Below are 21693 nucleotides of genomic sequence, written 5' to 3' on the forward strand. Positions count from 1 at the left end.
GCAATAGGCTTTAAATAGACAATGAACTGTTGTTTACAATGTGTTTAAAGTCAAGATTTTATTAGCTAATATAGCGGTAAGCCAGCTTTAAAAGGTAGCAAATCGATGTCTTCTAACATGTTCAACACGTCTCTGGAAACTAAACTAGCTTATTGTACTTCCTGTAGTAGCTTTCACATGTTTTCCTAAATATTTAATTCACCTAACGCAACATAAAAAAAAAGCATTAAACTAAACATTTGATTAGCTACCGTCACACCTGTAAATTGGCAAGACATCTTTAGCGGCGAATCTCACTGCGCAGGCGCACACACCTCAAAACACGGAAATAAATAAATAAATAAACAGCTTAGCAGAGCACAAACGTAACCGTTTATTCTATGACACACGCCGCTTGAATTACATAAAGTAATTAAAAACGTCAAAATTTACTGGTGAAAACAAAAAAGAAAACTTAAGAAAAATCCCGCTTAAGTTACTACGTTCCTGTTGCTTTTGTTCTCATCCTGTAACTAGACAAAAAAAAACTTAAACTTCACTATAACTTATTATCATGGAATTATATCTCTACATTGCACTTTGGTCACTTATTTTATAATTATTTTTCTGTATTATTTCCCACATCCACAGCCGAGGCTGATCTGTCGGGGGCTCCGCAGGACAGAAGCGCCATCTACAGGCAGGTGTATAGAAGTACACACCTGAGGAGGAGAAGTGTCGGGTCTCACTCACACACCTGACAGGACACAAGAGACACCGTGAATGGACACATTTAAACGCGGCTGGAACAATGTGGCCAGTGTAAACACCACTAGGACACATCTCAGGAATAACTAAATGGTCATGAAAATCGTTAGCTGTGTCATGAGATTTGTGAAAACTACTGTTGTCGGCTGTACCTCTTGAGACTGAAAGGGCTGCTTTTCTAACAGCTGTAAAAATAAAAAAATGAGCATCTATGAGTAAAGATGTGCAACAGATGTGTTTGTTTTTAACCTTCTTGTTTGAATTTGGAATAAATAAATGTTAAAAAGTGGTACTTTTGGTGAACTAATGTTTCGTTGTTAGACTACCTGGAGAGGTAGTTTATTGTAGTCATGCATATAAATTAACAATCACATTAGTCAACAAAATGAATGAAGTAAGAAATCAAGCGACCAAACACACACTCCAGAGTATAACAATCCTTTATTTAAACAGTGTTACACAGGGGGAGGAGTGGATGTGTGCGGGGAGACACAAAACATTTAAGCTGCTAGACAGCATAAACCTACCGGTGATCACTGGTTAGCCAACAGGGAGCCACGTAGCAGCTGGACGGTTTTCCAAAATGTGGTGTTTTTTTTTTTTTTTTTTCCATAAGTAATTTGTGTTTTTGTGCTGCTTTGTTAGATAAAATACAAAACTGTGCTGGTTTCTCATCTGTCCAAAGTATGGAGCCTATCCTGAGATTTAACTATAAATAGCATCCTCCAATTATATGAATTTAACGGTATAATGCTGAAATGCCTGACAGTTTTTAAAAATCAGCTGGCATTGAATCATTAGTTGCCAATGTAACCCTGAAAACTTTCAATCCAACTCTGTCTATTTTTATCTCTATAAAAGTTGTTGCTGTTTGTTTTTTTTCCTTGGGGTAACCTCACATTAAGTTTTTACGAGAAAAAGATTTACAAACATTTTGGAAAGCCCGACCATGCAGCTCAGAAGCTCCTGTGATTGGTTAAGAGAGCCCAGAACCCTGAACAGAGGCTGCACCCATGGCTAAAAGTTCAAAAAAGGAAACGGTGGCAGAAATTTTGCAGTTTGCAGTGGAGCTTCTTCAATGTCAAAAACACTGTGACGACATTACAAATATGCAAACTGAAGGGGGCACGATGCGTCCCGGCTTCAAACAACTACATCAGTTTCACAGAGAAAATACAACAAATTATGAGAGCATCTACAAGTATCTTGTGATATTACCGATGCTTTTAAAAGATTTTTTTTAATTATTATTTTTTTTTTGGAACAGCGAAAGCTTCCAAAGCTGCCTAGTTTTGCACGGTTTGCTTTTTTAAAAATGTTTTTCTGCTGCTTTGTCTCTTTGCAAGAGGGTTTGAGGTTCAAGCTTCTCCCTCGTGGAATGTCATTTAACTGCATAGTAGAGGTCCAACCAATAGAAAGCCTCTCTTTAATTTTCAGTTTACTGGAAAAGTTTTTTTAAAAAATGTGTCAAATTAAGAGGCGCTAACTAACAAACCTCGGCTGATAAAAAAGGAATTCAAAGATCTCATTATGTCCAGTCAAAGAGGAGAGTGTGGATGTATCTTGACAGGTCCAGGTGGAATGTTTGTATAGTAACCTGTGGCACTTCTTTGACTACAATCTGTTAAATTTCCAGAGATTTGTTTGTTTTGCTGCCCACGCTGAAAATCGGTGCCAGCTAAATGCATTAAACCTCCTCTCTGAAACACATTTTATGCCACCAGTATATACACAAAGTCACATTTTTGTGGAATTCTGCGCAAAAGTACACAGAAAATGAATAAAACATAATGAGATTCCATTTAGCGGGTTTCAAGAGCACTTCAAACCCTCGGATACACTTCCCTTTAAGCGGCACATCACTGTTGTGTTGTAACTGCTTTTACCCCTGTTTGTAGTGTAGTGACAGATTCAGTGTTGTTAGGAACACCTCTGAAAGTAATTTTTGAAAATGAGACTTACAGATTCACATAAATGCAGTGGAGTATTTGGTTGCGGTAAAACTGTTACGACACAGCCAGCGCCGTGTCAGATTATTTATCTAGACGTGCTGCATGAGCCGAGATAAACCGTTATCTACACACTCTCAAACCAATCAACACAGTATCTAGACTCGCTCAAGATATTCTTGCAGGATAAAAATGCGTGAAGATGTGCTGAATTCAGTCCCATAGCTTGTTACATCAAGCAGGATTTGTGGCATGGCTGGTTTGCTGACCACCAATTTAGAGGACTATGTTATTGTTGCTAGGTTACACAAGCAATAGCCATGCAGGGGTCTGTTCACATAGAAAAAACACTGAAAATCTGTAGACTTGGTGAGCTTTCGTTAGCGTAATTGTCATTCTCCAAAATGTGAAAAATATACGGTTGAGAAGTGCAGTGGAGGAAATAATCATAAATAAAAATTAAAACTGATGAAAATACTCTTATAGCCAGACTGTATTCTTATCAGAATAGGGTTTGATTATAATCAAATAACCAGTTCCCAAGTGACCACAAAACTTCTTCAGGAGGGGGCAGTCCGGCTAGCTTCCAGGCTGGAAAATACTAGTTATTTTTCCAACGTTTGCTAATGTTTGCTATTTGGCCTCAAGACTCTATTATGAAAGGTTTTCAACATTTTTCTATGGAAACAGACCCTCAAATTGCTATTGTTTGTCTAACATGGTAAATGTAGCATAGGAAGTCGGGACCTGACAAAGGGAAGGAGGCCTCTGATTGGTGGTCAGCAGACCAATCAGAAGGCCGATCAACTGGTTTCAAGTTGTCCTCAGTTTGGTACCTGTGCTAGTTGTAGAATAGAAACTTTGAATAATTTTAAAGATTTCTTTTAATAAAGCATGGTCCTTAGAATAATAAAGCAGGTTAGAAAACACATGCCGAGTCCTGCCATCCACAGAGTAAGGCCAACTTGCATTAAATTAATTTTCATTCCCAAGTTGTGAGATGGCACTCTCCCAATTATCCTTCAGTTTACTGGTCCTCTCTCCCAATCTAAAGTCTGTTAACTTCTCCCTTGCTCCCTTCAGGCCCAATAGGAATGGTTAGTGTCGTACAATAGACGGGCCCAGGGAGAGATTAGCTAATAATAAGCTGCTCCCATCTAATAACCTTCATTTTTACTGTACAGTTGTACATACCAGCTTTCAAGTCAGCTTGTTTTCAGTTCAAATTCTTAAAAAAAAATCCTTCTAAAATGTTGTAGAAAATTAAAAATATGGGAATTTGTTTCAACTGCATCATTTGGCTTCTCAAGCTTAATTAATGTCAATTAAAATCCCCTACTGTCAATGCTAATGTTTCCTTCTTAGCGTAAAAACTGAAAATGAACTTCCTCAGCTGCTAGTCACACACAAGGAATGTGGATGAATTATAACTATACTTAAAGGAAAAAAATATAGAATCATAAAAGTTAAAAAGAAATCTGGATGATTTGTTTTTTTTTTACTGCAATATTTTAAGTCACAGCTCCCACTTTTCTGTAGTTATAGGTGAGAGAAAGTAATAATGTGATATAGCTGGTTTCTATTATCCGTCTGACTAATGTGTTAGAATGAATGAGTATGTTGGACTTCAGTAAACCTTGTAAAAAGAAAACAGTTGCGTCCAAGTGTGTCCCTGTTCCCTGCAGTCCTACGTGTTATTTAAAAGCTTATTTAGAAGTAATTGAGTTACATTATATTACTCTCCATTTACAGCATCATGAAGTGAGGGGGCGAGCTGTAATTTAACCAATTACCTTTTTAAGGAATACCAAAACCACTTTTCCACTGCTCTTACAGATTCCAAGTACAAAACTTTTTTTGATTTTGCCATTTGAGTTTTGCTGTAAGTCAGTCAGTAGTGGTGGTGCTGGTAAAATAATCAGTACAAGGAGACAATAATCATTCATAGCATTGACTGTCATCAGGATTGGTTCAGTGCATCCCTAGTTTTTATCTTTGCGACACGTGAAGGACAAACTATCATCTCTCTTTAAGTGAAACAGTTAAAAGAAAAAGCACTAATAAAAAAATAAAAACGAGCTACAAATGTTAAGCTAACCAAGTGGTTCTTTTTGTTCCCTCACAAAGAGTGAGGATGGTTTTTTCTTGGTTTTTTGCAGTGAGGGATTTAGATGCACCACAGAAATGTAAGAAAGACCGACTGGGAAGAGAGCGGCAACTTCGGTCCATTTGTCTAACCCTCCTCCTCCTGTTCTGTAACTCCTCTTCTTCTCCTTCACTTCTGTCAAGGTTGGTCGTCGTAGGGTGATGAAGGTTGTTTGATGTTGAAAGAGAAAAGAGTCACGATGGGCTCTTCAACTCTGGGAAAATAGAGGTGAGAGCAATCAGTCTGGGGAACTTTGATAATTAGCACAAAATACTCCCTCTACTGTCTGCCTTCCTAAATTTAATACCCTTTCCTTTTCCTTCAAATGTTTTAGCTCATGTGCTGACTGACTGCTGGTGGTTTAAGCAGCGTCCTGTGTTTGAGTTTTTTCCAGTGGTGGGCCATCAGGGCCAGCAGAGCCTTCTCTGCTGGCTAAAGTTTGAAATACACTGTAATGATGCTGTTCCTATAACCACTCACATCTCAAGTTTGTATTTTTAGGCCTTCTCTGTGGTCTACGGTAGAGTCAGCGTTTTTGCATCCTTTGACTGGAGGGTCAGAGAGGCGCTCCGTTTAAGCCAAACTGGAGGTCCATGTTCATCTGTTGCAAGCTGCACAAGCAAATCATCCTGGATATTGTGAGGAAAGGCCACCCGATCCTGGAGCTAGCTAGCCTGACCCAGCCGGGAAAAAGTTCAGGACAGCGACTATGAGTGCTAACCTTAGTTTACAGGCTCCGACGAGAACTCTAACTTGTTTCTTAAGTTCTGGTGAGTAAATCGACATTGATGCTTCTGCTGGATTTGGTTGTAGTGAGTGAGTGGAGACTTGTTCTAAGTGAGTTTCTTGCTTTGGTAATGGCATTCATCTCGCCATGAGACAAAACGTCCTGTTTTATTGCATATCCGTATGACGTTAATGGTTTCTATAGCAGCAGCGTCATAACAATCATATTAAGAGGTGCTTTGAATAAGGTTGGAAGTCTTTGAAGGCCTAGATGGAAAATGCACGGCCCGCCACTGGTTTGTCCTCATCAAATAAACCATTATAAGCACTCCAACTGATTTTTAAAACCTTCAATAATAATAATAATAATGAGCTACTATTATTATTATTACCTGCGTTCAGTCAATCCTCCTCCTCAGCCAGTTCAGTTTCTTTATGAACCACCACTCTGGTAACAGACATGTCAGGATGTTGCTCTTTGGCCTCCTTAATGGCCTGGGCCAGTGCCTGCAGTACCAAGGGGCAACCACACAGTGGCAGCACCAAGCACAGCGGGCAGTGGAGGGGAGGGAGGGGGGAAAATGGTGGAGTTAAATGAAAAACAAAATAAGAAGCATAAAGAAAAAAAAGACAAGAAGGCTGGATTTACGCTCAGTTGCCCATTTTACTTCTTGGGTTAATTCAAGGTAAAGAAAGAGAGGTGTAAATCAGATCGGGTAAAATGGCTTCAAATGGAGATTTATTCAAACTAAACCCCATTTGCAACAGAGTGTGACACAGATCTGTTGTTTTTGTGTAAATCCAGCGAATCAGACATGACAGGCAACTTAAACAAAACTATGGTGCTCATGCAGACTCAGATATTTGAGGTATTTGAGGTTGAGGGCATTACATGCATTTTGACACCACAATTCACTGCATTCACTGACGTATGTGGCTAAATGTTCCATTAGAACAAATATCTATTGCTCATCTCTTTCAAATATCTGAAATGCTTTTAAATTGCCCAGAAACATTTTATAGATCAGACTGTATGTATCTGGACAAAGAAACACTTTCTATTACCTCAGGCCACCTTAATTTCGTTGTACCACAAAGGCAAATAAAGACATTCTATTATATTCTATTATTAGGAGATTTCAGCCATAACTAATGAACACTGTATTTTATATCTATCCTTCCAATTTTATGGCAATGTATAATTAATGATGGCTGCAAATTACCTTTGGTGAACTCATTATAAAGAAGTCAAAAATCTCATTGTCCAAATACATCAACTCTGATGAGACCTCTCTAGTGTAGCTTTAGCATGTAGCTTTCAGTACGTCTCATGTACAAGAAAGTACAGGTTTATTTTATCTAAGTGTGGAAATCTGACAATCAGAGACAAAGACAGGACATAAAATGAACCATGATGTGCAACTAAGTCTAACAGAGCGTGACAAAGAAGAGGTTAATACACCATTTTCTACATGGAAGGATGAATAAGTGAAGAGGCAACAGCCAATCCCGGCAAATACGTTAAATCTGGGTGGTGGCTGGTGGGTATGTCGATTAGTGATTCTCAGTAAAAATTAGCATTCAGAATGCAGGTAACACAATGGACATGTCACCAGGCGTTTAAGCAACCAGACAGAATAATTTCCCCTATCAATGATTTTAACCGTCTAAATATAAATCATGGAGAGTCTTTCATAACACCCACATCTGGCGAGAGAGTAAAGCGACCACCTGTTTGGAACAGCAGGTCAAGCTGAGGGACAAGCTGCGTGGCTGAACACTGACCTGGTCGTGGTCGATGTCACAGTCGCCAGTAATGACGATGCGTTTTTCAATCCTCGTCTCTGACAGACCGCCCTTTAACGTCTGTGAACAAAACATGACTTTGGTATTGGCAACAGTTGAACTAACACAAAGCAGGATACTATATAAGGCTACCGTATCACCATATGCATCGCCGACATATGTAAGATGGTAAAAGAGGTTTCACACAGCAATGAGTTTTGAATTTAAATGAGATAAGAAATGAGCCATCATGTCATTATGTGGATGTGAGCGTGTGTTTGTACCTTGGTAATGTGTGTGGTTGTAGTGGTACACAGAGATTCAGAGGTGATCGTCTGAGCAGTCATCAACACTCCGGGTTCCCCATCACCATTACCATCCAGCTGACAGCAGAGAGACAAAAAGAGAGAATGAGTTGCAAATAAGCACTAGAGTAACCCCGTTGAAATTTGGTGAGTACAATAAAGTATTTTGTAAAGAATGAACTCTTTCCCTGCAGGAAAAGGAATGAATGATGGCGTCATGCACTGTTGCTTGAAAAAAATGAAAAATCTAAACGTTTCCCCCAACATGACTCCCGACACATGCACAAAAATAAAAGCTCCCTGTTTTTCTTAAGTGTGCACCTGTGCAGCCTCGTATGTGATGGTCTTGGTTTCCGTATGTACGATGGGCACTTCTTTTGTAGCTATCTCAGTTTTCTGGGCTGCAAACGTGTCTGATATAGTCACCATTTCTGTCTTTACCACAGGCGGCTGGGGAGGGAGGAGAGAGAGGAGTGAGGGGGGAGGAAAGAGTGTTAGTATAATAAACCTGACACAAAGATATATTCATCTCTATGCATTTCCTTTAGGATCAGATTCACCTTCAACTGAATGTATAAATGGAATTCTCTAATTGTTTAACTATGAACTGAAATTTACTACACACTATATAGTAATAGTAATAGGCGTATAAATGCAGCAAGTACACGCAGTAAAATTCATGCACAAAAGCAAGAGCTTGCTGACTCATGCAAGTCAACATAATAAAAAAGATAATATGACAACTCTATTTAATGCAGTGTAATAGAAGAGTGACAGCAGCGGCACAACTACATAACCAAGTATCTTTGGTGTCAACATGCAACTCAAAATATGACACAGCACAAACATGCATAAAACATGAGCCGGTGAAACAAGCGATACTCAAATGACTGGCGAACAAAACGGCTATTGAAATGTAAACAAGATGCAAAGATGACATTCAAACGAGCGGGTAGCACTTCCAAGAGTGGTTGGCAATGATGATTTCCACAATACCGTTACCATAGTGACTGCGACGCGCCAATTAAACGCTAGCAGAACGAGAAGCATCACTGCCAAACACATGGAGGAGACACAACACACACGCAGCCAAAAGGTGAAGTACGGCATGCAGAGCAAAAACAAAACACACCTAAAAGCATCATGCATTTCCCACTTAGGCCCCATTTACTTCTCTAAAATACAATGCAGAGTAGGAGGCAACAACAGCAACACACCACACCACAATGTTCATGATGGAAGGATAGTAGATAGCTGATAGCTGAGATATAACAATGAAAGAAACAATCGTTTGTTTTTAGGTTTAACTGCTAAAAAGGTTTCAATTGGATTTTCACAGGACCAAGATGTGTGTGAAGATGTACATGGGGCTTAAATATTCACGCAAGCAGGAAGGAAACCGGCACTGTGATAAGCAGGAAGGAAACCGGCACTGTGGTAAGCAGGAAGGAAAAAAGTAGGTGTTTCTACAGTTGGTAGGAGGGATCAAAGCCCAGGGAAGCTCCGCAGTCGGCCCAGTGAAGACTTTACCTCAGAGCAACAAATAACCTGCGGCCGTGGTTCTGCTTCAGCCAATGAGGCTTCCCCGTTCATTTTCGGCTCCTCCTCTTCCTCTGCAGGGGCGGCCAACCCGGTCACGCCCTCCTCAGGCAGAGTGAGGCCGTTAGGAGCTTCTTCAGGCGTCACCATGGGATCTTCGGTGCTTTCCTCCGTCTCCTGTTCACCATCTTTCTCCTCCTCTGCACTCTTCTGCGTCTCTGCCTCTGTGTCCTCTCTCCTGGACTCCTCCTCTTCTTGACTGGTTTCTTCTGCAGGCTGGGTGACATCAGCTGGAGGGGAAGCAGCATCTGGAGCGGATATAACCTGCTCCATCCTCTGATCTTCCTCTTTCTTCTCCTGCTCTTCCTCCTCTTCCCTCTCCTCAGGTATTTGTGTATGAGAGATGGACACTGAGACATTTGGATGGTACTCGGCTTCTTCGTCACTTTCGCTCTCAGATGAAACGCTCTCCTGCTTCCTCGGCATAGGTTCTTCCACTACTACTACTGCTGCTGATTCCTCTTCAACTCTCACTTCCTGTTCCCTTGTTTCCTGCTCAGCGGGCAGGTCAGCAGGAGAACTGGTTGTGACTGTGACAAGTCCAGGTTTGGTTGCTTTGGACACCTCTTGGATGACAACGGTCTCTTCGATTTCAACTTCGGTCGTCTACACACACACACGCACATTCACAAGCACGCATGTACACGTAGTGCACAGACACACACAATGAGGTGCACACACATACACAACAAACGCATGGGGACAGAAAACAAAAGCATAACATGATCATTGAACGTAAATGAAAACAAAACTTAAATGAAAATAAATTAATCACATCAGAAGATAAAGGAGATGGAAGACGTTTAGCTGTGGACGTAAGAGCACATTTTTCAGAACAATCAGGAAGACAAATGGACAGGCAAAGAATGGACAGAAGATTTCAAACCGCCAGTAGAAAGTGAATGAAGACATGAAGGAGACGATGGATAAAAAGTGTCACGAATGGAAGACTGGAGGGATTAATAGAAGAAAGTTAGGAGCACCTTTTCAGGTTCTTTGGTATCAGAGATGGTGTTATCAGCTGGAGCGGCTTCTGATTCGGACACAGTGACCTGCATGACAGAGAGGTTACCATGACATTATCAATCACACACCAGCAGTCAGCATTGTTAGCACTTAGTGTTATCACAGCAGCACTTTGTATTCATTCTTCCTCTTCCTGCCTTTAACTTTCTCTATCTCTCTGTGTCTGGCGTCTTTCATGCACCATCAAGCTCATTTTCCAGACAGTTTTATTGCAGCAGGCACAGATAGATGGGATAACAGATTTGACTAGAAAACAAAGAGATGGATTGAAGAGAAAGTCACATCAATAACAAAGACGCTCATTTTTACTTTTTCTTAAAAAAGAAACATGGTATTAAAGTCAGCAGTGTCCTTGAGAAAAAAGCACAACAACACAACAAACTGTGATTAGTTTAGCTTCAAATGGGAAAAATATTCTTTTGGCCATTTCAAAAACTAAAAAAAAAGTAACAAAATGAACATTATGGAGTTGTATTTTTGTGTAGTTTTGCAAGATACAAACTGCTGCTGTAATACATGCTATTTTTAATATGTTTTTACTGAAGATGTTGTTGAAGTAGAAACATCATAGAATGGAGCAGATTGTTCCATTTGCATTCAATTCACACATATTTACCATCACAAACAGATGGCATCCTCGAAATCCATGGCATTCACAGCTGTTAGTTAGATTCAATTTATTATGACCATACATTTAAGTTGAATGGACCCAAACACAGCATAGAATAACTCCATTCATCCAGCATATACAGCAGGCATTAAGGAGATCTCTTCAAACACATCTGGCAAGCATCCATAATTAACTGAAGCATTACAGGGTGTCAGTTTACTTTCAACGTGACCATCTTAAACCAGCAGCACACAGACTTAACCAACAAATTCAAATCTTGAATTGGTTTGGACTGAAAGTAAACTGACTCCTAAATGTTCAGCAGTAACAGAAGCACCTCAGTGGCAGAGATTGTGGCAGTTGGGGAAATAAGAAGACTCTGTGGCGCAGAAGGACTGCACACAGCAGTGGAAGTAGCAGAAGTAGCAGCTGAACATGTGGTTACATGAGCATCTAGTGTCGGTTCGGGAATACTGCAGGCAGCCCCGGCAGCCGAATAAAACCCGCTGCCACTGTGTCTACTGAAAAGTACAGAGGCTATCTCCTCTTCGAGGCTCTAAAGCGACACACAGCAAAAACAACAGAGAAAAGACAAACACAGAAGCAGAGACAGAGCAGAATAAAACCCATGTGGTGATATTAGTCCGACTGAAAAGGAATATGAGGAAGTTAGGACAATTTTGAAGGAAGAAGTCGATCAACTGATGAGTGAGTTACAATCGACAGGTCATGAGAACCTCACATTGCTAAGGCAAAGAAAAACACACACTGAAGAGTGAGAGAAAGAAAGCTTACAAAACCAACAATTAAAAGGAATTATCCCAAAGAAATAATAAAACCTAAAGAAATGATAAGGAAATGGTGCGAACACACTGCAAACACTGCATTGTCGTTTCTTTGCAGGAAGTAAAAGTACAGTCTGGAATCACAGCAATCCTCTGCATGAAGCCATTTCACCTGAAAATTGTTTTGAGACAAATCTCTTGTCACATCCATACAGACGTACCACTTGTTGCTGTTGAATACGTATCGTTGTAGCAGGAGAGGAGGTGAGACGTTTCTCCCACTGGTTGGGCTGAGGAGGAGAGGGAGGTGGTGCTTCCATAAAGGAGCGTTTTAGCTGGCTAATGCTAGCTTGGTGTTTCAGAACCTCTTCCTGGGTCTTATCATGGTCCTAATGGTTCAGTGGAGGGGAGGGAGGATAGGGAAGGAGGGGGAAGATGGGGTAAGGAGAGGGTGGGGAGTAAACGAGGGATATCAAAGCATGATAGGGATAAACGGGTGAGTGAAAGAAAATATAGTATGGAAGGAACAAGAGGGCAAGATCAGGGTGAAAAAAGGGAAAAGATAGGGTAAGGGGTGGCAGAGAAATATAATAGGAAAAGAAATAAGGTCGAAAATTATGGAGAGGAGGGAGGTAGGGAAGGATATAGGCAGAGAGGGATGGGAAGGGAAAAAATTTGGTCACAGGAAAATTAGTCTGTCAATCTGGAGGGGAACAAGATGGATGCCGTGCCTCACTTGAGCCTTGTTTAAAGAGTCTACAACAAAATCTTATGTTTATTTTATCACCTGTGTGTTGTTCAAGTGTGCATGTGTGTGTAAGTAGGCTGCAGTGAAACAGGGCCTCCCATCTTGTTGAGAATTCTTTTTCATAAATCAGGCCAGGAACAGCAGGGCGGGCTGCAGAACATGGAGCTGGTAGTGATGGTCTTTCTTGTTCTTTGCAAGTCCTAAACAACGGTGAGAAGCAGGACGGATCAAAAATAAATTGATTTGTAACAAATTTTAAGTTAAATTTATCTCTTGAAGCGTACTTATAGAAAATATCCCTGGTTTTAGTCTTCCAACCTCTTTAGCCAAGGCTGGGAACTGAAGACTAATGTAATGCAAGCTAAAAATTGATCACTATCAGCTCCATGTTCAGCTAACAGGTGTCGTTGTTGTTTTAGTATGTTATCAAACCACACATCACTCTATGCTGGCAGCCGATCACCAGAAAACATGAAGAAAGCTCCTCATATGTGTGTGAGGGAGGCAGGATTAGTCAAGTTAGACACAGCTGCCTGGCAATAATCAAACCTTTTGACCAATGAAAGGACTGAAAATACAACGAGATAAAAACAGACACAAAACAGCATTCAACATGCACGAAGCATGCATTAAAGTCACGCTGACACGAAGCCGGTCCTATTCACAAAGCAGCCATTGTGAACACTAAGCCTGGGAAATTTTCTGAAAGAGCACATCTCTACTGTACTGTGTAGATGCGCGTCAAATAAATATTTCGCATTTTGTGAGTTCGGTGCTGACCAACCTTATTTCTAGTCAATGAAGTTAACGTTATTTGAAGTTATTTTTTTTTTGCCATCTTGGTGGAGAGCTTCCTGACACGATTTTCATCTTCATTGCACATGTCTATGACCACCTAGGGTTCTGTGAGTTTTCAATTACATTTCAGTTAAACTCCCAAGCTCAGCCGTTCAAAACAGCGGCAATGTGAATTAGGACGGTCAGAACAGAAACTGTCTTCATCCGAAACTTTTTCAATAAGACAAGAGAAGTCTGGAAGTAGCTGGAACCGAGTGTAGACTTCATGAGCAAACATCCACACACATGAAGACACGCGGGCATGCACACAGAGCCTGAGAGTGCGAGAGGGCAGCAGTCTTGTACAGTATAGTACAGAGGAAGTTGTAGTTCTGATGGCGTCAGAGTACACAGAAACATGTAAGTCTTATTTTCGGCCATCAGACGACGCCAGTACCAACCTCCAACATTAAATTACTGTGCCTCACATAAATATTGTCCCCATGCACTCTCATTGGACTCTGGAAGGCAGACATACAGCATAAAATGAAAAAAATTATTTAAAAAAAAAATAGAAATAAAAGAATGCATTGGGAAAATACACTACAAAATAAAATAATATATAAAATAAGAAAAATAAGTAACTAAATGTAACTAAAAATAAAACAAAAACATTTAAAAAAACACAAAAATAAATAAACTCAGGTGCAGGCATGTGACGACAGCCAAAATGTCCCAAACTGTAGTGAACGCTGGAAGCTGGGTACAAGCACAAATTAGTATTTTTGATAATACTCATGAATGTAACGGTGTACCCATGGCAACACATGCAAAATCCAAAGCATTCAAAAAAACCACAACACCACCAAACCCCAATGTGCTTTCAGAAACATCCAAACAATAATGTGAACCACAGATGTGAACCAAAAACCAAAGTGAAACTGTGAAACTCAGCCACAGCAGAGCATCTGAAAGTAAATATACAGGGTGAAAATGCCCATTCAGGATCAGTTTTCAAAGTCAGACGTAATCTGGAATTCAAATGGTAAGCCTAGGGTATGATTAGAAACATATTTATACCTACATATACTCAGTTGTCAGTGTAAATAGCTTTTTTTTTTTCCTTCAGACAAATTCCAGATTTGGTCTTTATTAGACACGAAACACATAATACCATATCTGGGCAACTTCACCCAAAAAGAGTGAGCCAAACCAACAACCCAACTCACGCCGGCAGAGAACAGAAACGATTGACAGACCAATACACAATCAAATAACCAATAACAGTGTATGAACCTGGGAGAGGGCATGCTCACTGCGTCCAGGCGACTGTTGGTGGGGTAAAGTCAGGGAGAGAGTAAGGACAGGTTAGGTTTACTGCCTGTTTTGCTCCACTACACCATAAAACCAGCTCTATTCAGTATCAAATTGACTTTTTCCTGAGAATTTGCAAAGCATGCTTCGTAAAGACAGGCCTTACAGACCTCGAGAGGCATGGATTCAGCATCGCCAGGGCTCAAGTCCACCTCCATAACCTTCAATGTCGTAGTCATGGTGATGGTAGTCACGACAAAATGAAGGGGGCAAGGGGCACGAAGAAAGAAAAGAGTGAAATGGATGATGGCTATTTTTTTTTCTCCGACAGCCTGGGTGTTAGGGGGTGCTGGTGGTCATGTGACCTTTGCACCAAACCCACTAGAACAGTCACATGAAAGGAGCTGAGGTGGTCGATAAATGGAGACAGCAGGTGCTGCAAACTTCTCTCACACAATAAATAAGAAACGACTTCAGTTTGTGTGCAAGTATATTTCTATCATATGATAAAACTGCATTTATACTCTTACTAAACAACTTTTTATATACAGCCAGATACTCACTATGCATCTACAACTGTATCCACAAAAATGAAAACACAACTTAGACTATTACCTCTGAAGCTTTTGGAGACTATTTCGGACTATTGATTGCTATGGTTTTCTCCACCAGATACCATCTTTTCCTTTAGTTGATTTTTTTTAAGCTTCTCTGACAGTAAACCAAACATACCAGTACTCTTTCCAACTTACTACTAATTCATATCATTTGTGTCCGTGCCTTCATTCAATCGAGAAAGTGGCCATCCCCCGAAATATTTACTTAAATTACAATGCAAACAGAAGAGAAGGGCTGAGGACACAGTCTCAGGGGATCGGGTTAAGTGTAACACTGTTTCACCTTAACATTCAGTGATAATAATATCCTTATGAAATATGCTTTAAATACTATAGGTTTGAAGGGCTTACTGTATGCATCCTGTATCTGTATTTACAATTCTAACATCTAACCAACTACTAATCTTCTAGTGCCAGCCTTTGTCTGCGACTGAAAATTAAGTCATGTGCAAGTGCAAGTGCATGTACATATATATATATTTTGTATGGCCGTCTACTATCATTATGTCTCTTCATTTGATGAATGTGACAGTAATCTTCTGGATACTACAAAGCAACCACACAGAGCTGTCCATGAGCAAGACAACTAATAAGGCAAGAAACACGCCAACTCCAAAAATACGTTCTGCACATCCATAAATGTTATCGTTGCTAAATATGCTAAATATTACAGCTCTCTCTGTTATCACGGTCTCTGTACAGTAATTAAAACTCTTAATATACCTATCTTGTCTCTATATTAACATATGTATTTCACTATTTCAGCTTCATCGTTTTATATCTCTCCTCTCAGTTTTAATACTTTGTTCTCTGTTCTTTCTAAACGATACAGTTTGGGTAGGGTACAGGGGTGGTGAGGACTCAGGTAAATGAAGTGGCAGGGATAAACAAAAGGAGGTGACATTCACAGGTGTACAATATATACGTTCACGCAAATGTCAAATGTAGGGAGTGGGGAATGGCGCAGGGTGGGAAATCTGGATACACGGATGTGTGTGAGTGTGTGTTTATGCAGCAGGATCACACATCTCTTGTGTCCATGTCGCGCCTGTGTGGTGCCTGATGCGAGGAGGCGTGTGTTCTGGAGTAAGAGGAGAAGCTTGCTTGTTAGTACCAAAGCTCAACTGGTTCTCAGACTCATTGATGAACATTGGCAAAACCGTTTTCTTTTTACTAGAGACCACATTCTCTAAGTAACACAGGGTCACGCCGAGGGGTGTGGCTAAAATCAGGGCTAAGACCAAAGACTGACTTGCTGTCAGCATGACCATCATCAGGAAGACCACTAAGAGGCAGGGCAGGAACAGAGGGGAAGGATTTAGGAGGTAGCGGTGCACGGATGCTGTGAGGTCGGAGCGAGAGAAAGTGCCGAGAGGGGGGAGGGAGGAGCGCGATGGGACGAAAAGGGGGAGAGAGGAGAAGGGGGAAAAGGTAGAGACGATTAGAGGACAGGTCAACGATGATACAGTGGGAAAGCGTAGTTGAGTTAGCTGCGGGGGAAAACCAGGAACTGAGTTGATTAATTTAGGAGGAACATAATGGGCAGAAAATGCCATAAACTGAGTCCATTTACATGCCAAACTGTTCAGAACTTGATGTAAATTAGATGTAATCATGTTGGAAATGTTACATCTAGGGGCACTGATGGTAAAAACCTTTAGTTTCATTGCCGACTTGGACATCAGCATGAACAAAGTAGGAGTAAAAATGTTCAGTTTCTTTATTAATCCTGAAAATGTCTTTGTGGTCAGACACCGGTTTGCATTCTTTCCCAACATAGAGAGAAAACTCAAGATGAAAGAGACATATTTAGCCACACCCTTCAGAGTGAACCACCTCCGCCAACTTGGTAGCGCAGCTGTTGTTTCATAAGGGCAGCCCTCCTCAAATTTCAAAAGCTCTGAAGTGTGTGTTTGGGAGGTAGCGGTTGGGGAGGAGGATGGAGGGATTTGGGTGAGGTGTTCAAGATGAGCCAGCTGCTGGTCACAGAAAAGGGAGAAGGTGTTTGAGGGAAGGCTCCACAGTGTGTGTGCAGTGTCCGAGTCGTCGATGCGGTCGTCATCTTCGGAGATGTCAGAAAGGCCGTGGTCGAGCTCGGAAATGGAGTCGAGTGAAGGGGGGATGGATGAGAGTGAGGACGACGAGGAGAAAGAGAGAGGAAACATGAAGATGGACTAAAGGGAGAGAAATGAAGGTGAGAAAAATGTACACAAGGAAAGGAGGAAGGCACAACAGGACAGAGGACAGAGCGAGAAAGGCAAAGAAAGGAGGAGAGTGGGAGGGAACAGAAACCCATAAAGTGAAGGCGCAAGCCATGAAGAAATAAAGTTAAACGACAAATAATTAAACACCATGCGCATAAAAAAATGTCATTTCATTGCCATGAAATAGCAGCAAAACGTGAGCATGCAAGAGGGATGTGACAAAATCAACAAAAAAAAAAAGAGTGAAGGAAAAAAGAGAGAGGGAAAGAGACATAACATTAGTCAGTGAACAGCACACCACAGTAGCTTCAAAGTGAACATAGCAGGGTAGAGCATAGTGCAGAATACAGTGGGCACAGGTGCTCGCGGAAACAAGTGTCAACAGGGTGTCACCACTGACAGAGGTCAAATCCAAGGTGCTGGGAGGAGTGTTAGGAGAGGAAAGAGGGCAGTGAGGAAAGGGAGGCGGAACAGGAGGCATGCACAACATAAAGTAGTACCCTGTATATAGACTGTACTAAGGACAGACGGACTTGATTAGTCCCAGGGGTTTAGTAGTACAGCAGTCAGGCCAGAGGATGTAGAATAAATGTCTATAATAGGTGATCTGGTAAAACTAGTTGTAGTTGCAAAGAAAACCATAAAAAAAAATAAAAAAAAGATCACAAGAGTCAAATGAAGACGTGAAAGGTTCTTTGTCGGTGTTTTTGTCTGCTGTACCTCTCTTACTCACACATACAGTGTAAGTACAGCTGCCTCCTGGCACTAGATGAAGCAAAGCATTTAAATGTTCCTGATTCTGTTTTTTGTAAAGTTCATTAAAGCGCTCAAGATGGACGTGGACGCTGTCAGCAAAAGCTTCAACTCTTTTTCAAACTATCGTGAGCTCTGAGTACCAGCTTTATGAGGTGTGTGGAAATAACATCTAACTTTGCTCACCATTTCTTCCCCCATCTTCAGATACTTCAAATATACAGTATACGATTAACCCCATACATCATGTTTGCGTCACATGTTATCAGCATTGTATCAAAACCAGCATAAATGAAATAACAAATTGACTGTTAAAAAAAAGCATAAGAAAAATCAAATGTACAAAATGAATGTAGCGTATTCATTGATATCACAGTCGTTCAAATGAGCAGCACAGGTTCATCTCTCCTCTAAGATGTTTTCTCCATGATTCCGTACATAAAAACAAACACGAGGACCTTCTCTCCAAGACTGATCTTATCTCCTTTTCCAATGTTACGTATGATGTATGCACATACACACCTTTGAGTCAGAGTGAAGGTCCAGGTGAGGCTCACGCCCGTTCTCAGAGGCCTCAGTTATGCTGATCATTGGCGCTGTGGGATGAGAAGCAACTTACAGTTACTGTATGTGTCAAAAAACTGTTTATATCCAAAAATATAAATCACTTTCTGACAAACAATTCAGTCAAAACCAGAATGAACCAAAAGTATTATGTATGAGACTGAACTGATTCCCTATATTAATAATTTGAAATTAATCTAATATCAACTTTCGGCACACTATTACATAAATGTTCAAACTATTTTTGTAAGTTTTCAAACAATGTGCTTGTTGTAGTAATTTTGTTTAAAAAAAGAAAAAGTGTACTGAATGAGGCTTAAGAAAGCAAACAGTGTTGGCTTGCAGTAGAACAACATGAGCACCAGGGGGTAATGTTAGCTAGTGGGATAATCTTGCACACATAAAACAGAGGTGCACAGCTGCATGATGAGGGTAAATCCGGAAAACCACAAAAAAACGGCTTAGTGCTTTCCAAAGGCAAAAAAACCCCAAAAAAATTATTTGGTGAAAATGGCTCATTTGCATCAAGAGAGAAATAAAGAAAACGTTCATCCTAGCAACATTTCTATTGGAAGATGACTGCACATTATTTATTTATAAATCAGAATCCAGTGCATACTCATGTGCTGCCCTACATTTAAATAATTAGGTGCTCTGTGGAGTAGTCTCCTAGTTTGACCCCTCTCGTTACATTTGACTGAAAGTGGTTCCAGAAAATATCCCGTATCCACATGTTGTATTTCTTCATGCTAAGGGCCTCTTTCTTTTGGACACAACATTCTTTCATTTCATATCTTTCTTTCTCCCTCTGTCTCTCACTGTGTGACAGGAAACATATGCTGCAGCTATTTCCTGTATCTGGTCAGACACCGAGCGTTTTAGATCCATATAAACACACACACGCACACACGCAACTCTGTGCAATCTCTAAATCTGCCACGCCACCTTCATTTCCCCTTCATTCCTCTTTTCATTCATCTATCCATGTATTAGATATTGCTCAGGGTGAAGCTACAACGTCAACTGTCTGCTTTGTGAGTGTTGTGTTACTGTGTTACCTCCGTCTAAACTGCGGCTGATGCGTTTCGATGAAGTGCGTTCAAAGTTGGGTGCGGGTCGGTCTATGAGGGAGCTGGCCATGCGGGTCTGGGCCTGAGTCCGTCCGCTGTAGCGGAACTTAGAGCCCAGAGTCAAGAAGCGGGCCTTGGTGGGAGGTTCCGGTGAGTTTAGCCTAGCAACAAAAGAAACGTGGAGAGATGGGGAGGTGAGGAGGAGAGAGAGGAGGATGAATTAAAAAAAATTTATAGCACTGCAATAAAATGTACATGCGCATCTGTGAAGGAGGCGAAATGCTTCTAGGAAAGTCTAACTTGTACAGGATATTAAAGTTTATCCCTCCTACGTATACACAAGCAGACACACAAATACAGCCGTCACGGGCACCTGGCTTATCTTTGTGTGTGTGTGTTAGTGTGTATCCGTTGCCTCGAGTATCAGACCAAACAACTAGGAGATATACTGTCTGCACTTATTTTCTGGCAAGAGACACTGGCTTTGGTTGAGCCAAACAAAGCATTTAAAAAGACTATTTCTGCACCCTGATCTGTGTGTGCACACATTCCTACCTGAAGAAACTGTGATTCTCCACGCAGACCTTCCACAGTCTTTTGGCAGATCGATGATTCTGGAGTTTGAATCCCACTGTACTCTCAAACTGCTCCGTCTACCAAAGAAACAAAAAGCAGTGATCACACAGGGGCTATAAGTAATAAGCTTACAAACAATGTACTGTATAGTGTTGAAGATATAGACAGAATAATTGCATCTGTTGCATTTTTCCATAGAACTCAGTAAATCTCACTATTTATAGTCAGTGTGTGCATGTGTTTGTATGCATACCTCTCCTGGTCTGATCTTAATGTAGAAGTTGTTCCTCTTGTATGAAATCTTGAGTATTTTGGGCCAAGCGAAACGATTTATCCGAAGTCTGTCTTTGTAGACCAAGAGTCCGTTGGCACACACTCCTAGCATGATGTCCACACCCTCAGAATCCTGCCATTGAAGATGAAATTGCACATTAAAGAAGTTTTATAATGCAACTATGACTTAGTCTTTGAAAAAAGACTGTACATGGCACCTATTTTTCTGAATCAGCGGCAGCATGAATTGATTGTTAAAGCAGTCTGCTTAACATCAACAGAAACTCAATTATCACACACACAAACACTGTCACAGAGTACAACTGTAACACAGTTATCTAGCAGACTAACTCACTAACAAAGCTTTTAAATCCAAGGCCATCTGGTAACGGTAAGGGCAGTATTGATTACAGTGGTGAATTAACAGGAAAAATCTGTTGGACTAATGGAAGATGCAATATGTTGATAATGGACAGTTTTACTGGGACACACACACACGCGTCACTTGGCCTTGCCATGCTATTAGCTGCTCATCGATCTCTGTCCTTGCGGTGAAACAATGGATACATTTTTAGAAGTAGACTAGATGTTAAGCGAACAATTTTCCATTTTCCGTTCTGAGAGTACACAATGTCTATTAAGTAACTGGAACAAGCCACATAGTGTTTGATGCCAAGATTATCTTTCAGTGGCTTCACATGCCATCTCATTTTTGAAATGAATGCACACAATCACTGGCTGTAGAGACTCGACATATTTCACATTTCTTGGATTAAAGATAAAACCAGATGTTGTATAACAATGAAATCTGAACAAATACAATAAAAAAATAATAGAAAAAGTGAAATAAACTAATAAAAGATCTTTTAAATTAAATTTTCAGACTCATTACTCAACACCCATTTTTATTCCCTTCACCAAACTTTTGTTTAAGAGCACATTTGTATTTAATATTTAGTGCTACGTCCTTGTGTCATCACATCTTTTCTGACAATGTTTCTCAAACTTTACTGTTTACAATCACTTGCCAGTTCACCTCTGCACTAAATCTTTGCTTCAAGAAGATAATGGTATTGAGAATAGTTTAAAATAACAGAGAGAGCTGTTTATTCAGCTGTG

General features: G+C 40.6%; 1 protein-coding gene across 5 annotated transcripts in view; it reads right to left on the reverse strand.

Moving 5' to 3' along the window:
• Window positions 1–1171: 1171 nt before the first annotated feature.
• Window positions 1172–21693, reverse strand: part of epb41l2 (erythrocyte membrane protein band 4.1 like 2) — a 50602-nt gene continuing 30080 nt past the window's right edge. For 2 of the 5 annotated variants that reach the window (XM_084560111.1, XM_084560110.1), the window contains exons 11-23: window positions 20555–20707; window positions 20281–20378; window positions 19714–19886; window positions 18614–18687; window positions 13665–13724; window positions 11900–12067; window positions 10241–10309; window positions 9189–9863; window positions 7980–8108; window positions 7638–7736; window positions 7354–7434; window positions 5961–6075; window positions 1172–5056 (exon numbers count right to left, since the gene is read on the reverse strand). In XM_084560111.1, coding sequence (XP_084416237.1) covers window positions 5971–6075; window positions 7354–7434; window positions 7638–7736; window positions 7980–8108; window positions 9189–9863; window positions 10241–10309; window positions 11900–12067; window positions 13665–13724; window positions 18614–18687; window positions 19714–19886; window positions 20281–20378; window positions 20555–20707 — 1884 coding nt within the window. In that variant the 3' untranslated portion in view covers window positions 1172–5056; window positions 5961–5970. The remainder of the gene's footprint in view (window positions 5057–5960; window positions 6076–7353; window positions 7435–7637; window positions 7737–7979; window positions 8109–9188; window positions 9864–10240; window positions 10310–11899; window positions 12068–13664; window positions 13725–18613; window positions 18688–19713; window positions 19887–20280; window positions 20379–20554; window positions 20708–21693) is intronic. The other 3 variants (XM_084560112.1, XM_084560113.1, XM_084560114.1) reach the window with 3 other exon arrangements.

This window comes from Chelon labrosus, assembly GCF_963514085.1.
Source record: "Chelon labrosus genome assembly, chromosome: 14".
Classification (NCBI taxonomy): Eukaryota; Metazoa; Chordata; class Actinopteri; order Mugiliformes; family Mugilidae; genus Chelon; species Chelon labrosus.